The sequence below is a fragment of the Coregonus clupeaformis genome, chromosome 23 (genome assembly GCF_020615455.1).
Source record: "Coregonus clupeaformis isolate EN_2021a chromosome 23, ASM2061545v1, whole genome shotgun sequence".
NCBI lineage: Eukaryota > Metazoa > Chordata > Actinopteri > Salmoniformes > Salmonidae > Coregonus > Coregonus clupeaformis.
In genome coordinates, this window is record NC_059214.1 from 16,326,338 (window position 1) to 16,341,824 (window position 15,487).

The window sequence follows — 15,487 nt, forward strand, 5'->3', positions numbered from 1 at the left end:
GAAGCTAATGCTGTGTAAACCCAGATGCCCTGTGAGAGATGTGCACAAGGATTGCGATGGGTTTCCATGTTGCACTGCAATGATGTTGTACGGTGTTGCCATCCCTGTTGCCATGTGATTGATCATAAGCGCAGATTCAGTGTGGAGAAGACTGATATCATCGCCTCATATTATCATAATGCGTGGACTGTCTACACACGTTTTATCAGAGATGGTGTCGTTAATGAGATGGGATGTGCTTGATCGTAAACATGCCTGACTCCAGCTGGTGTATGTGTAGTATGAGTTGGGAGGAAGACACTGGTTATGTAAAACAAGAAATGGGCCCCCTCATCTTCAGAGAGAGAGAGATGATAATGAAGCAACTCTTCTTATTGAGCTGGATGGTCTAACTGCTGAGTGGAAAGTGCAGCAATTGGTATAGTCCTGTCCATAAGCACAAACTTTTCCCTTTTGGTTCAAGGGCACTAATACGAGTAAAAGAGTAAAGTATCTATGCAGGCTTTGGAGGGAAATCATGAAATGGGATACTTGCCCTTATTTCGTGACTGCCAATTATGGTACAAGAGTTACACTAATCAATGCGATGGCGGTAATTGTGGGTGACTACAATGATATAGGCTATTCACAATATCACATCAAAGAATTGCTAGTGCATTGAACATTAGGTTCTGCTGGCTAATAACCACCTGGGCTACAGCTAACCAGGTTTTTTGTATTTGTGAATTTCACAGACCCTCGCCAAGATGTCCCCCACATCGCTGAAGATAACCTTCAAGCAGCTTCAGGCGGGAGGCGCCATGAGTTTGCAGGAGGTTCTGGTGATGGAGTACAGACTCAGTCAGGCCTGCATGGTGGTACGTGCCAAAAGGCCCCAGGCCCTTAATACTAACTCCTCTTCCCCCATCACAGTTGATTTACTTTATCTTACCATTTAAACGTTTTTCCATCTGAAGGTAATGCAATTTACTCATTTACTGGGTTTTGAAAAGGATCGACCCTCAACAGCTACAGTGAGGGAAAAAAGTATTTGATCCCCTGCTGGTTTTGTACGTTTGCCCACTGACAAAGAAATGATCAGTCTATAATTTTAATGGTAGGTTTATTTGAACAGTGATAGCCAGAATAACAACAAAGAAATCCAGAAAAACGCATGTCAAAAATGTTATAAATTGATTTGCATTTTAATGAGGGAAATAAGTATTTGACCCCTCTGCAAAACATGACTTAGTACTTGGTGGCAAAACCCTTGTTGGCAATCACAGAGGTCAGACGTTTCTTGTAGTTGGCCACCAGGTTTGCACACATCTCAGGAGGGATTTTGTCCCACTCCTCTTTGCAGATCTTCTCCAAGTCATTAAGGTTTCGAGGCTGACGTTTGGCAACTCGAACCTTCAGCTCCCTCCACAGATTTTCTATGGGATTAAGTTCTGGAGACTGGCTAGGCCACTCCAGGACCTTAATGTGCTCTTCTTGAGCCACTCCTTTGTTGCCTTGGCCGTGTGTTTTGGGTCATTGTCATGCTGGAATACCCATCCACGACCCATTTTCAATGCCCTGGCTGAGGGAAGGAGGTTCTCACCCAAGATTTGACGGTACATGGCCCCGTCCATCGTCCCTTTGATGCGGTGAAGTTGTCCTGTCCCTTAGCAGAAAAACACCCCCAAAGCATAATGTTTCCACCTCCATGTTTGACGGTGGGGATGGTGTTCTTGGGGTCATAGGCAGCATTCCTCCTCCTCCAAACACGGCGAGTTGAGTTGATGCCAAAGAGCTCCATTTTGGTATCATCTGACCACAACACTTTCACCCAGTTCTCCTCTGAATCATTCAGATGTTCATTGGCAAACTTCAGACGGGCATGTATATGTGCTTTCTTGAGTAGGGGGGACCTTGCGGGCGCTGCAGGATTTCAGTCCTTCACGGCGTAGTGTGTTACCAATTGTTTTCTTGATGATTATGGTCTCAGCTGCCTTGAGATCATTGACAAGATCCTCCCGTGTAGTTCTGGGCTGATTCCTGAGATCTTGCATGGAGCCCCAGGCCGAGGGAGATTGACAGTTATTTTGTGTTTCTTCCATTTGCGAATATTCGCACCAACTGTTGTCACCTTCTCACCAAGCTGCTTGGCGATGGTCTTGTAGCCCATTCCACCCCTTGTGTAGGTCTACAATCTTGTCCCTGACATCCTTGGAGAGCTCTTTGGTCTTGGCCATGGTGGAAAGTTTGGAATCTGATTGATTGATTGCTTCTGTGCAGACAGGTGTCTTTTATACAGGTAACAAGCTGAGATTAGGAGCACTCCCTTTAAGAGTGTGCTCCTAATCTCAGCTCGTTACCTGTATAAAAGACACCTGGGAGCCAGAAATCTTTCTGATTGAGAGGGGGTCAAATACTTATTTCCCTCATTAAAATGCAAATCAATTTATAACATTTTTGACATGCGTTTTTCTGGATTTTTTTGTTGTTATTCTGTCTCTCACTGTTCAAATAAACCTACCATTAAAATGATAGACTGATCATTTCTTTGTCAGTGGGCAAACGTACAAAATCAGCAGGGGATCAAATACTTTTTTTCCCTCACTGTATGTACCCTTCTCCTGGTATTATTAGTTTAAATCATGTATGTGTGTCAGGAGTTTTGATTCTTGTTGTTTTGCAGAAGGGCAGTGACTTCTACGAGGGTGTGAGGGCAGGTAAGATGTTCGACTCTTGCAAAACACATAAATAAATCCCTTTGAGATTTTACACCTTAAACCCTTATTTCTGTACAACGATATTGAGTAGTAGTTGGCAAAAACCGCTCCACGTCCCTCTTGGATTTCTGTTTTATTAGGATGTTTCTGACAGTATGCAATTGATCGTTTTTTTGTTTTTGTTTTGTGTGCCTAGTGCTGGTTGACAAGGACCACAGCCCCAAGTGGAGTCCATCCACACTGAAGGAGGTCTCAGAACAGAGTGTGGAGGACTGTTTCTCGTCTCTGGGGGACCTTGACCTCAAGCTGTAAGGACACCTCTATAGATTAGAACAAGGGGTCAAGGGACACCACTTTGGTCCTCCACAACCTCCTTCTCATAGGAAGCGTCCTAGTTGCCTAAATGTGTTTCCTTCCCTTGTATCCTTCCCTTCATGGCCACTCATCAGAATCCATGTTCTCACTGAGAGCTTTATCGTTGAAATAAGCCACCACTTTCACCCATCAGTCATACAGTTGGACAGGAGACAAAGAAAGGAAGCTACTCTAGAGTAGTCGGTCACAGCCATCAGACTTGGTACGCTAGTCCCTCAGTGGCCTATCACAACAGCAGGACTTTGGCAAGACCACACCCCAGTGCTGTACCCATTTTGCAATGCATTTTTAAACAAATTGAATGGACTCTTCAAGAATGACTTCTCAAAAGCTAGCATCAGGCTAAAAGGCTAAAGTGGGATGGATACCAGACCAGTTATATAGACAGTGAGTCAGACAATATGTACAGTATCTCCGTTGTGCTGATGTACAGTATTATTTGCGAAGGCCAATATTTCTCGTTACAGTTGGTGGTGTCAAGAAACAAATGTTTGTATTGGTGAGTAGGTGGAGTAGCTGGGTAAGGAAGAGGTTCTGTCCTGTTTGAAGTGTCATATAACTTGGGAGAGTACTGTCAGGTGGTCATTATGGCCCTTGTTGAGTGTTCTACTGTCCTGTTTATGAGTGTCTTTCTGTCAGTCTGTCTGTCCAATACATTTCGCAGGGATTCAATCAAATACACATTGCTGGAAGCCTAGACTGGGAAAACGCCATGTTAAAATATACAGCCTAATTTCTACCTAATTTGGATTTTAATGAAAGGGGGGATTTTGCAGTGCTTAATAGTTTTTTTTGCAGTGTGTCTTCGACTGAATCTGGCCTTTTGCGTTTCTCTGTACCCAGCTCAAATCATTGATTATATGAAATCCCATTTGCGGCACTCAAACCCTCAGCACACCGTTAAGAGCACTTACAGGCTCCCAGAGTGAAATGAGGTCAGAGTAGCTAAAAGACCCGCCACGAAGTTTGCTAAGTAAACAATGAACCAGCATAAACACTCTCTCCTGGAGAACACAGGCTCAGTAATTATCTTGGCGTCAGAGATAAGCTTTTATGGTTTAGGATTTGCCCTTCAAAAGGCACCAGCCAGGTGTCATTCTTCTTAATGCCTTTTAGCCTTGTCATGTAGCTGGAGTGATCACTCAGCATTGCATTACTCATTGCATTACTCAATTCATTGTGCACTCTTCAGTGTCCAATTCAATGGCTACAATTTCCCAACTAATAGCTGTGAAAATCTGTTGTATAAGAAATATGTTGATAAAGATGTGTATGAAAACCTGATCGTAAAAATTGTCATTTGATTTAATTGTTTGAAGTCATCATTGATAAAAGCATAATTACATTGTGCCTGCCTATGTAACGACACTGAACAAAAATATAAACGCAACATCTAAAGTGCTGGTCCCATGTTTCATGAGCTGAAATAAAAGATCACAAATGTTCCAAACGCACAAAAAGCTTATTTCTCTAAAATGTTGTGCACACATTTGTTTACATCCCTGTTAGTGAGCATTTTGTCCTTTGTCAAGATAATCTATCCAACTGACAGGTGTGGCATATCAAGAAGCTGATTAAACAGCATGATCATTACACAGGTGCACCTTGTGCTGGGGACAATAAAGGCGATGTGAAAAAAAGTCGGTGTCTGAATGTCTGTATCGGGAGTCTCGCTGGTGTAGTGGACAAGGCACTGGGATAGGGACCATTGATTTATTTACAGACCTGCAGGTTAAATGTATATTATATAAATATAGATGAGTCTTTAGATGCTGGGGAAAAAGAAGCATTAGGATCTCCCAACAGAAAACACATTTTGCCCATAATCAAACTATAGGCTTGACTGGAAGACTGATGTTACAAGATGTTACTGTAACTCAGGTGGAATTTCGCCGTTGTTCCCGATATTGACATCATATTTAGAAGGAAGGAATCCAGGTATACCTAGTTTGTACATACGTTGGTATACCTTGTATTTCTTTCAAGCTGTAAGTAAGCATTGTGAACTGCAACATTGACCATATTATGCAAAGCATTTGAATTCTGTGTTCGATGTAGCTTCAATGGCAGAGATAACGCCTCTACCATAGAAGGCTATCACAGTTTTATTATGATGATAGTGGCTTGATATATGGCATATAGTGCTAGCTGTCTCCTGCATAGTAAAACAGAACTTGTATCAACCAATTCATCTGAGTAAAAATCAAGCTTGATGGATTTTTTTTTATTCATGTTTTTTGCAGCTTTATCTGTAAATTGTTTAAAACATTAGCTGAAGCAGTGATAACAGTGATCTGTTTCTAAACCATGTGTCAAACTCGTTCCACAGAGGGCTGAGTGTCTGCAGGTTTTCGCTCCTCCCTTGTACTTGATTGATGAATTAAGGTCACTAATTAGTAAAGAACTTTCCTCACCTGGTTGTCTAGGTCTTAATTGAAATGAAAAAACTAAAACCAGCAGACATTAGGCCCTCCATGGAATGAGTTTGACACCCCTGTTCTAAACCCTCCACCTCCCAGTTCTTAGATTTAGGAATACAGTATGGGAAGAAATTGTCACCGCTAAGCTTTTCAATTTGTTTACATAATTGAATGGGTTCAAGAGATTAATCTTTCAACCCAGATTAGCGTAATTTCGTTATATATTTGTTGCTTTTAACTGTAATGGATTTTTGGGTGTAGCATTTAAAGCACACCACTACCATTTTCTTTACTGAGCATACCTAATGGCCTAGCAGCCAAATCTTACTTGAGATACACACATCAAACTTCCTTTTCCAGTGAAATAATGTCTACTTGTTCTTTGTGGTGTACACATTAGCACCCTGATTAATGTTCTGGGAAATGTACATGTTGCCCAGCCTAGACTAATCCGCATTTAAAGCTTCTTCAACATCAGTTGTGGTATGGTAGGAACTGACCTCCCATGACAGACTAAAACCCACTGATATGACCTTCTATCTTATAAACGCCATAAGAAAGCCCATCAAACGTGTTGTGCTTGTATTATCATTCATTAAGGACAGTTGTTCCCCTTTTCCAAACAACTCAACTCTCCGTTGTGCGTATGTGTGGCTATGGCCTGTTAAAATAGCATTATACTATTTTAAAAAGCCATTTGCTCTCAATAAAAATACCATGGCCTTTGAGAGTTGCATATTTGTGCTGTAAATTCTATGTGGCAGATGGCAGTAGTTCATCATTGTGTAGAATACAGTATGTTAGAACCAGGGTGCTTGGCCCTAGACATTTTGGCGAAAACAAAAGGTATTTGTGAACCTAGCTCTCGTTTTGTGCCATGTCCCGGTAAAAGTGTGTCAATCCATCCTAGTGTCCTGATTTCCTCAAGGCATGGGGACTTAGCCAGCCCTCAGGGATGTCCTATTGTCATTGGCATTCAAATTCACAGAATACTCCTGTATGAGTGGAGAAAAAACATCTTCCCACGGCCATGTTTGTAGAGCATCATTTCGTCAAAGTGACCGTTGTCAGGTCCTTGGTTGCTGCAGCTCATCATCGGACATGCTTAATGGGTAGGTGGGCAGAATGAATAATGAGCTCTCCTTTGTTGGTCAACCACAGGCTCCCCAGGATGCCATTATCCAAGAACCCTGAACTGGGAGCTTCTGTCTGGGCAGACAGATGGAGAGGGAGGCATGTACCTGCTGACTCCAGCAAAAATCTCAAGTGAAAAACACTGCCCACTTGAGGTGCCTATAAATAACTTCCTACATCGGACCTGCTATTTGGCCCTAGGATGGCATGCGTCAAGCGGAAACGGTAGATATTAAATGAAAGGCAGATACGGTACATTTTCAAAGCAGGATTCAATGATACTCTTCTGCTTTATCGGCTCCCAAGACAAAGATATCACACACACCCCAGCTCGGAACTCTCATCATCTAGCTAACAATGGAGGCAAGCACATGGTATGGATGAAAATGAGAGGAGTAACCAAGGTCTTTGTCTGTCCAAGTATGAATTAAACAGAAAAATGTATTTGGACCATAGAATGGCATCAACATCTTGCCATTTTCAGCTGGTAGATCTTCGTAATGTATTGTTTCAACCTGAATCAGAGTGATGTCTGTCGTCTGTCTGTCTGCTGGGCATCCAGTAGTAATCCTTTCCACAGAGGTTCAAGGCACATCACACTCAATGTAGGGGATGTCACTGTAGCGGCTGTCCACCTCCGACCACTGCTGCACGGCCCGGGCCACTATCTCCTCCGACAGCCGCTGGGCATACTCCAGCAGGATGGGGTCCACCCGAGCAGAGTCGTCCGCCGACCCCCTTTCATAGTGGACCAGCAGCGTGTTCACGCCCTGCCGCTTCCCAGGCTTGCCGTCCGCCTTCTCCACCGAGTTGGCGTACTGGATCAGATCGCTCTTCTTGGATTTGACGCATCCCATTATATAAATAATGAAGCATTGATCTCAGAGAGGAGGGGAGAGAGAAGCTGGTGAAGGAGGAATGTGTCGGAGGGGGGCTTGGGCTCTGGTCAAGAAGAGACGGCTAGGAAGCCGATTCTTGTCTGAACTGAGCTGCGTTGAAATAGTCCAGAAAGTCAGCCATGCTCCTGTCCTATATCTTCCCCTGTGCTGTAGGGAGAGAGAAGAGGGAAAGGATTTCAGTGATTTTTTTTTCCCATCAGAGCCTGCCTAAAAATACCAGATGGCAGAGGAAAGAATTGAGAGGCCTACTATTTTCACAGTGACTTAGCATCTTTACCCCTGTTACCACAAAGCAGCAGTAGCTATAGGTAACTGCCAAAATAAAGGAAAACACCAACATAAAGCCACCACGAGCCAGAACAGCTTTAATGCACCATGGCATAGATTCTACAAGTGTCTGGAACTCTATTGGAGGAATGCGACACCATTCTTCCACAAGAAATTCCATTATTTGGTATTTTATTGATGGTGGTGGAAAACGCTGTCTCTTGGGCCGCTCCAGAACCTCCCGTAATTGTTCAGTTGGGTTGAGATCTGGTGACTGAGACGGCCATGGCATATGGCTTACATAGATTTGATGCTCATCAAACCATTCAGTGACCACTCGTGCCCTGTGGATGGGGGCATTGTCATCCTATGGGGGCATAGCCACGGTAGCCAAAATAATGGCCTGCCCAGAATTTTTATACATGACCCTAAGCATTATGGGATGTGAATTGCTTAATTCACTCAGGAACCACACCTTTGTGGCAGCACTTGCTTTCAACACACTTTGTATCCCTAATTTACTCCTGTTTCCATTATTTTGCCAGTTACCTGTATCTACTAGCACACACTGAATACAAGGCCTAGACTAGGCAGCTGTAGTGACCTTTGGGGAAAAGGTGAGTCTATGACATCTGCTATTTGGGCTTACAGTAGTTATTTTGAACATCAGTTGTATGTATTGCCCATGAGCTTGTTGTTTGTTACCTCAGTCTTTTTCAGACCATGTATAAATAGACCATGTGACTCTAGGTTGAACGCACAAAGCACTGATGTTATTTGCTGTAGTCTCCATCTGTCCTGGTATGTGTGCTGCCTCAGTCCCGCCTGATCCAGATTCACAGGAGCGTGTGATTATTTATCTCAGACAGAGCAGCACACTATTATATCATCCTGTTCATCTCTCACATAAGAGGAGATTTTTACTGAAGCTGCAAAATGATGGCATTGTATCTTATGCTTTTTGACAGAGGCTACCCCTTATCTAACTACAGTGCTGATCCATAATATGTCGACCAGATTTTTAATACATATACACATCATTTCACATTTTGAGACAACTTGGGAAAAGATCGTGTCTGTTACCATATATCTCAAGCATGTCACTCTAGCCCAGATATCATGGGACGCGACCCTTGAAACTCCTTCCCCACTTTTAACTATAACCCACCTTTCTTGAATTAATAAAGGCATATATGGAAGAATTTCACTATTCAAATGTGAACATAAAAGGTCCAGGAGAAATACTAGCCGGGACGGAGGAAGGGCAAAACGGTTGTCGGCGTTGGAAATAGGCTTCTGAGAATTCCTACATCAGCACATTTCTGTTCAATATACCATACGTTTAGGGGTAGCCTCTAGTCCATTTCATACACAGTTACCAGAAAAATCGGTACATACCATAAAATATTACTGACGCGTGGGATTCGTAGCCTACCTTCAAGAAGGCTCTTGGAAAAGTATGACTGGGTGAGTTTCCCCTCATGAATATAAAATTCATCCAGTAGGAAAACACATCGTTTTCTCTTGAACGACACTTTCCCCAACGGTTGGTTTCAATAAAGAAGTCTCATACATCCATACGGTCTGTGAACCGAAATCACCAAACGTGCCGCCCCTCCTGTCTACTCCGTCTCCTTTTCAAACGGCCGCATATGCGTCTAAGGCTTGAACATGAAATTTGGAAGGCAGGTTTCTCTCTCAGCACGACATTTCCACAAAGTTACCAAACTGGGCATTCAGTGTTGCACCATACCACATTGTGCAGTAATCCCACTAAATGCAAACATCGATTTAAACTCTCAAATCCTAGAATAGTTGGACCTGGAGGACTATACCTTCTTCTTTCCATCATTCTAGTGGAGATTTTCCATAGATCATCGTTGAAAGTGTTGCCTGTTTGACTCAACGTTCTGACGGCAGCTGTAGTTTGTAGGACGTAATCATATATTTTGTTTTATACATATTCAACAGCAATTAGTAAACTGCAGAAGGGGTTGTGGAGATAAATTGTGCGCGTTCACACAGGCTACTGTTACTTATACAATATCACCCTCTTGTGGCGCATGGTGGATCCATGCTTGACTTCTCAGTGACTATTGAAATGTTTAAAGTAAGGAATATAGTCAGTTGTTTCTATAATGCTATCTATCGATAGATTATAATCCTGTCTCCTGATTTTGATGGAAGTGTAACCCCGTTTAGCTTCCTTGTATCTAAGTTTTAAGGCTACTAATGCGTCTGCCGAGAGGTCTGGACCATTATGGCACAAGAGGAACATTAGCGCGCTTTCCCTATAGCCACTGCAGTCGCACTGTGTCAGATTTTGAGTTATGAGTTATCGGATATGTTCAAAACCAATTGGTGTCATTTGAAATATATATGACGAATTCGTTAAATTCGTTTATGTTTTAGTTGATGATTTGATTGACTCTTGTTGTGAGCCATACACATCTTCTAAATGTCGGTTGCACTGATCTAAATTAGAACCCATATGTTACTGTTTATCTGTGAAGAAAAATATTATCTCATAACTTGTGCGTAATTTTGCAACTGTTGTTGAGAAGCCGCACGATGGCACTAAATGTCTGGACTAAAAAGCTTTCGTAAATCGTAAGCACAGACACCTCAAGACAACAATATCCAGTAGCCTATAGTTTACTACAGTATCGTAGGCCTACAGTAGAGCCCATTTCGCCATAAATGTTCAGTGCAATAGCATCTATCATATAGCCTATTGATAAAGTAAGTTTGCCTTTGGAAACACGTTTAGGAAGAAGTAGGTCTACTCCATGTAGCCTATGTCAGTACAGGCTAAAGAGTGGTTCCTGTCATATATTTGTAAATTAATATATCTTCGATTTTCTAGAGAAACCGATTTAGAGAAGTAGGCAAACTGGTCATATAACTAAGTGATCGTAATGAAGGGAAGTCATAACACCGATTAATTTGATCCCTGTCGTGTTGATGGGATGAGCGGAATAAACCAAGTTTCTCCGTGGCGTTCCGATGGTGACAGGCTGCGGATTTAAATTTATGCAATTCATCAATATAACCGCATCCGTCATTTTTATTTGACCATTTGCAGAACTGTCTTGTCTTTGATTGATAGTGTAGTTGTCTCAAAACTATTCCGAACCTTGCCATACATCTTTTAAGGTTTGACAGAAAAATACAGTTCATGTCTGTCTGTTAAATTCATTGCTGCCAGCCCAACCAATCATCGATTTTGACGACACAAAAGAGAGGCCAAAGTTGCAGTATAAAAAGGGCTGCCGAATTAAAGTATGACACCTATGAGTGTAGAGCCTGATTTAAAACACAGGCAACTCTGTTGTCCGCCTTCACGCAAATACATATTCACGTTGGGACAAACTCCGCACCTTAGATAATGCATCTGATGCAGGTTCTAATTTATCTGAGTTTTATGGTTGCTTGCGGTCCAATGGGGCTTGGTGATCAAACGGCGCACCACCAACCCCCGGCCACGGATGACGGTGAGCAGTGCTCAACATGCGAGGTCCGACAGCAGATCAAAAACATGAGATTACACGCCATCAAGTCACAAATTCTTAGCAAACTGCGACTCAAGCACGCGCCCAATATCAGCCGAGATGTTGTCAAGCAGCTCTTGCCTAAGGCACCACCTTTGCAGAAACTTCTTGACCAGTATGATGTACTTGGAGATGACAATAAGGATGGAGTTATGGAAGAAGATGATGAACATGCCATCACAGAAACAATCATGACAATGGCCACTGAACGTAAGTTTTATATGATATTATTCAATGCAACACTTTATGTCTCTATATAATAACATTGAAAAGGCACCAGCGCTCAGCTGTTTTTTACGCATGGGGCACATAGCGCACCTGCATGTCTGATCCCGTATTAGGCGACTTGCACCACAATGTTGGAAATAGGTTGACATTTCATAGGAATTATTAATTGTTTTCTTTAGTCTGTCATTTCATGTTGACTTGATACAAATATAGAACTTTACGTACGAACCGAGTTCCATCTTACAAGGTGCCAGTGGCTCTGGTGTTGAGTGTGGAGGTTCTTAAACTATATAGGCTATATTGGAGAATACCCTGGAGATGACACATTGTTAAGTGTTTTATAGTTTATCAATGTGTCATGACATTGTAACTTTAAATATATATTTTGAAAGTGGTTTACCAAGGGGTTTCAGTAACGAAAACACAATAGTTAATTGTGTTACATACAACTGAAGAAAAAACAAAACAAGTCATTTATTTTGGTTTAGAAATGTAGTTTATTGACAAAATAGATATTACATTTCCATATTGTAATTAAAATTCTAATTTCTCTCCTCCAGCCGAATCCATCGTCCAAGTCGATGGGAAACCCAAGTGTTGCTTTTTCTCCTTCAGTTCGAAGATTCAGGCGAACCGCATAGTTCGGGCACAGCTATGGGTGCACCTTCAGCCAGCTGACGAAGTCACCACGGTGTTCCTGCAAATCTCCCGCCTGATCCCTGTCACGGACGGGGGCAGGAACGTACAGATCCGGTCTTTAAAGATCGACGTGAATGCAGGAGTCAGCTCTTGGCAAAGTATCGACGTGAAACAAGTGTTGTCGGTATGGCTGCGGCAACCGGACACGAATTGGGGGATAGAGATTAATGCGTTGGACTCGAAGGGAAATGATCTGGCGGTTACCTCAGCTGAAGTGGGAGAAGGACTGGTGAGTTTAGATTGATCTCCCATCGAAGCAATTTCCATATAGTTTTGTAGTTTATCCTCGTCGATTCTATGGGAAGTAATCCATAACCCATTTATGAATGCATAATAATGCAATATTCACATTTAACACCCATGGCAAGAGAGTGCAAATTCATTTTTGTGTTAACTTTTGTAGCCAGACAAATTTAGAACCAGGGCTTCAAATACCAGTTGTTTATCGATACCTGCTGATCAGAGGGGTTTTGGCACCCTGTGGATTTGCTCTCATGTGCTCATATGTAAAAATATATTTTAGAACCTTTAATATAAACACACATACCTAATTTAAGGTGTTAACCTGTGACAGAATATTTGCCTTGGCCACCAATAATCTCATGTCCTATAACCTGATTACATAAAAATTCACATTGTTCAGGTGGCCAGAAATTCCAGAAGTCTTCTGTGTGACTGTGCTAATCAGAGTAATTGCCTACAGCCTCTGTTATCACACACACACACACACACACACACACACACACACACACACACACACACACACACACACACACACACACACACACACACACACACACACACACACACACACACACACACACACACACACACACACACACACACACACACACACTACAGCTGGCACTCATTTCTGGTGCAATTAGAATTCTTTTTACCAACCAACCATTAAATTAGTGTTTAAAAACGCAATCATTTCAGTGGCACAAAGTATCACAACACCCAAGTTTGAAACCTTGATTTAAAGGATCAGCAATATTAGATTGGACTATCAAACGGCAATATGTTTCCCAATGTGTCATTCAATGCATGTTTCATGTTTTCAACCATTCTGTATTGTGCCCTTACAGCAACCCTTCATGGAGGTGAAGATTTCGGAGGGCCCGAAGCGCTCCAGGAGAGACTCAGGCCTGGACTGTGACGAGAACTCCCCCGAGTCCCGCTGCTGCCGCTACCCCCTCACGGTAGACTTTGAAGACTTTGGCTGGGACTGGATTATTGCCCCCAAGCGCTACAAGGCCAACTACTGCTCTGGTGAGTGCGAGTACATGCACCTGCAGAAGTACCCCCACACCCACCTGGTGAACAAGGCTAACCCCCGGGGCACCGCAGGGCCCTGCTGCACCCCCACCAAGATGTCCCCCATCAACATGCTCTACTTCAACCGCAAAGAGCAGATCATCTACGGCAAGATCCCCTCCATGGTGGTGGACCGCTGCGGCTGCTCGTGAGCGAGAGTTCTGCCGGGGAAGGGGAGGGGCTCAGCCAGGGTCTCCACCCTGGACTTTGGGACAGATCCATCCACCACTACCAGTGCTTTCTGCAGAACACGGTGCAATAGAGCCACAATAGCGGCTAAAGAAACGCCCGTCCATTCGCTGAGCAGGCTTCAACTACGGACACGTCTCGTTCGTTTTTTATTTTTCATTTTCATTTTCTTCTCTCCTCCAATCACATGTTCGCGCCACAATGGCCTAAAGTCACAAGGATGTAGGAACACAATGCCATGTTGGACTTGACATGGACGTGGACACACACCAGACCTAGGTTCAAATAGTATTTGTTATTTTTCTTCAAATACTTCAACGTTTAATGGAGAAGGGTGGGGTTTGCACTTTGGGGAATAATCCATTGGTTCCATTAAACCAGGCAAGCTCAATCAAGCGCAGCTTAAGTATTGGAAAGAAAACAAATCATATTTAAACCCAGGTCTGACACACATATGTACCCCCCCCCCCCAAGCCTTTACAGCGTACGCTTAACTATCGGTGTGTTAATCATGTAAGCAATGTTTGAGAGTGAAACCGGGAATCCTCAAGGACTTTTGAAAGGGCTTGGAAAACTATAGCTGAGGACTCAGTCTGAACTGGCCTTCATGCACAATGCCATAAACACCATAAACACACACAGCAACAGTGCATTCTTATTAAACTTTTAATCATAGCTTTACCACCATTCAACTGCCTGAACCGCCCTACTCACTTGAATTATTCTTATTGTAAATCAACATTACTGGACAGGAGGACTTGAACCGGAAGCACAATGAATGCAGTCTACACATTGAGATGTGTTTAAGACAGAGAAATATATTTTGAATGTTAAAACCACGTTTAAACTCTGTCTTACAAATAACACAGTTTGCACTATGGCAAACCAATAGAAAGAATTGGTTGCTACAAAAGTTGTAAAAACTGATTTTGATATGTTTGCTAATTTGTATTGTATATGCCATTGTTTCCATTAGCAATTGCCTTTCTAAACCACTGTTAGTAAATGTATAAGACCACAAACTAGCAAGAAAACTGTACAATAGGGACTGTATACCTGTTAAACAAATAAAGGTGCTTGCTTATATGTTAAGTTCAGTTATTTCATACAATAGCTTGGTAATGGTATGTCAATGCACTAAGAATACTAGGGATGTTAATGAATTCTAAATGAGGAACAATGTGCTCTTTCAGCAATGTGTTCTGACTAACACAAGTGACATGTGGAATCATATAGAGGTCATTTATAACATTCCTGTTCATCTGCATTTGGTCACAAGCCTCAGTCATGTAAATGTAATCATAAGATAAAGGTTCTCGTGATAACCACATGAAGACTAATTTATCCATACGGATCCAATTCACATACAATAAATATGGTACATTATAGACAGCAACATAGTTCATTATTTTCTGCCCCGAACAGGGCTCAAACTTACAACGTTCTGCACAACACCACTTATAGCCAACAGTGCAAGAGACAGGTCTGTAATTCCATGGGTGAAAATTGGCTTTAGATCTCAAGGAAGGTGACATCACCGATACACTCTGGCCAAAATGCTACGGGCGAGTTTCTTGTCCACTACACAGGCAATTTAGTCAAAGAGCGCAAGCACCAAAACCATCCCATCCATGGTCACAACGAGTGTGCCCAGGCTAAGGAACAGCATGGCTCTTACCATACCCTTTCAAAATGATTGGAACAACATG

The 15,487-nt window shown here is 42.5% G+C and overlaps 3 protein-coding genes across 5 annotated transcripts in view; 2 read left to right on the forward strand and 1 right to left on the reverse strand.

The window, feature by feature from the left end:
- Positions 1 to 4,375, forward strand: part of hibch (3-hydroxyisobutyryl-CoA hydrolase) — a 51,337-nt gene extending 46,962 nt beyond the window's left edge. The window contains exons 12-14 of the mRNA XM_041844069.2: positions 735 to 857; positions 2,663 to 2,696; positions 2,893 to 4,375. Coding sequence (XP_041700003.1) covers positions 735 to 857; positions 2,663 to 2,696; positions 2,893 to 3,008 — 273 coding nt within the window. The 3' untranslated portion in view covers positions 3,009 to 4,375. The remainder of the gene's footprint in view (positions 1 to 734; positions 858 to 2,662; positions 2,697 to 2,892) is intronic.
- A 1,123-nt stretch (positions 4,376 to 5,498) lies between these two features.
- On the reverse strand, positions 5,499 to 9,714 carry LOC121536659 (small membrane A-kinase anchor protein-like). 3 transcript variants are annotated; one of them, XM_041844071.1, is made up of 2 exons: positions 9,227 to 9,714; positions 5,499 to 7,671 (listed from the first exon to the last, which is right to left on the reverse strand). In XM_041844071.1, exon 2 carries the CDS (start codon positions 7,480 to 7,482, stop codon positions 7,210 to 7,212), a length of 273 nt encoding a protein of 90 aa, XP_041700005.1. In that variant the 5' UTR covers positions 7,483 to 7,671; positions 9,227 to 9,714; the 3' UTR covers positions 5,499 to 7,209. The 3 variants fall into 3 exon arrangements, with proteins under 3 accessions (XP_041700005.1, XP_041700004.1, XP_041700006.1); XM_041844070.1 differs by having other exon boundaries at positions 9,190 to 9,714; XM_041844072.2 differs by having other exon boundaries at positions 9,627 to 9,706.
- A 1,352-nt stretch (positions 9,715 to 11,066) lies between these two features.
- On the forward strand, positions 11,067 to 14,864 carry LOC121536660 (growth/differentiation factor 8). The gene is made up of 3 exons (XM_041844073.2): positions 11,067 to 11,552; positions 12,131 to 12,498; positions 13,361 to 14,864. The coding sequence occupies exons 1-3, from the start codon at positions 11,180 to 11,182 to the stop codon at positions 13,739 to 13,741; spliced, it is 1,122 nt and encodes a 373-aa protein (XP_041700007.1). The 5' UTR covers positions 11,067 to 11,179; the 3' UTR covers positions 13,742 to 14,864.
- The last annotated feature ends 623 nt before the right edge of the window (positions 14,865 to 15,487 follow it).

What these genes read in the sequence shown, in the direction of transcription:
- LOC121536659 (XM_041844071.1), bottom strand. Translation starts at nt 7,482, where the DNA reads ATGGGATGCGTCAAATCCAAGAAGAGCGATCTGATCCAGTACGCCAAC.
- LOC121536660 (XM_041844073.2), top strand. Translation starts at nt 11,180, where the DNA reads ATGCATCTGATGCAGGTTCTAATTTATCTGAGTTTTATGGTTGCTTGC. An exon ending in CATGACAATGGCCACTGAAC is followed by an intron (nt 11,553 to 12,130) that starts GTAAGTTTTATA and finishes TCTCTCCTCCAG; the next exon opens with CCGAATCCATCGTCCAAGTC. An exon ending in CTGAAGTGGGAGAAGGACTG is followed by an intron (nt 12,499 to 13,360) that starts GTGAGTTTAGAT and finishes GTGCCCTTACAG; the next exon opens with CAACCCTTCATGGAGGTGAA.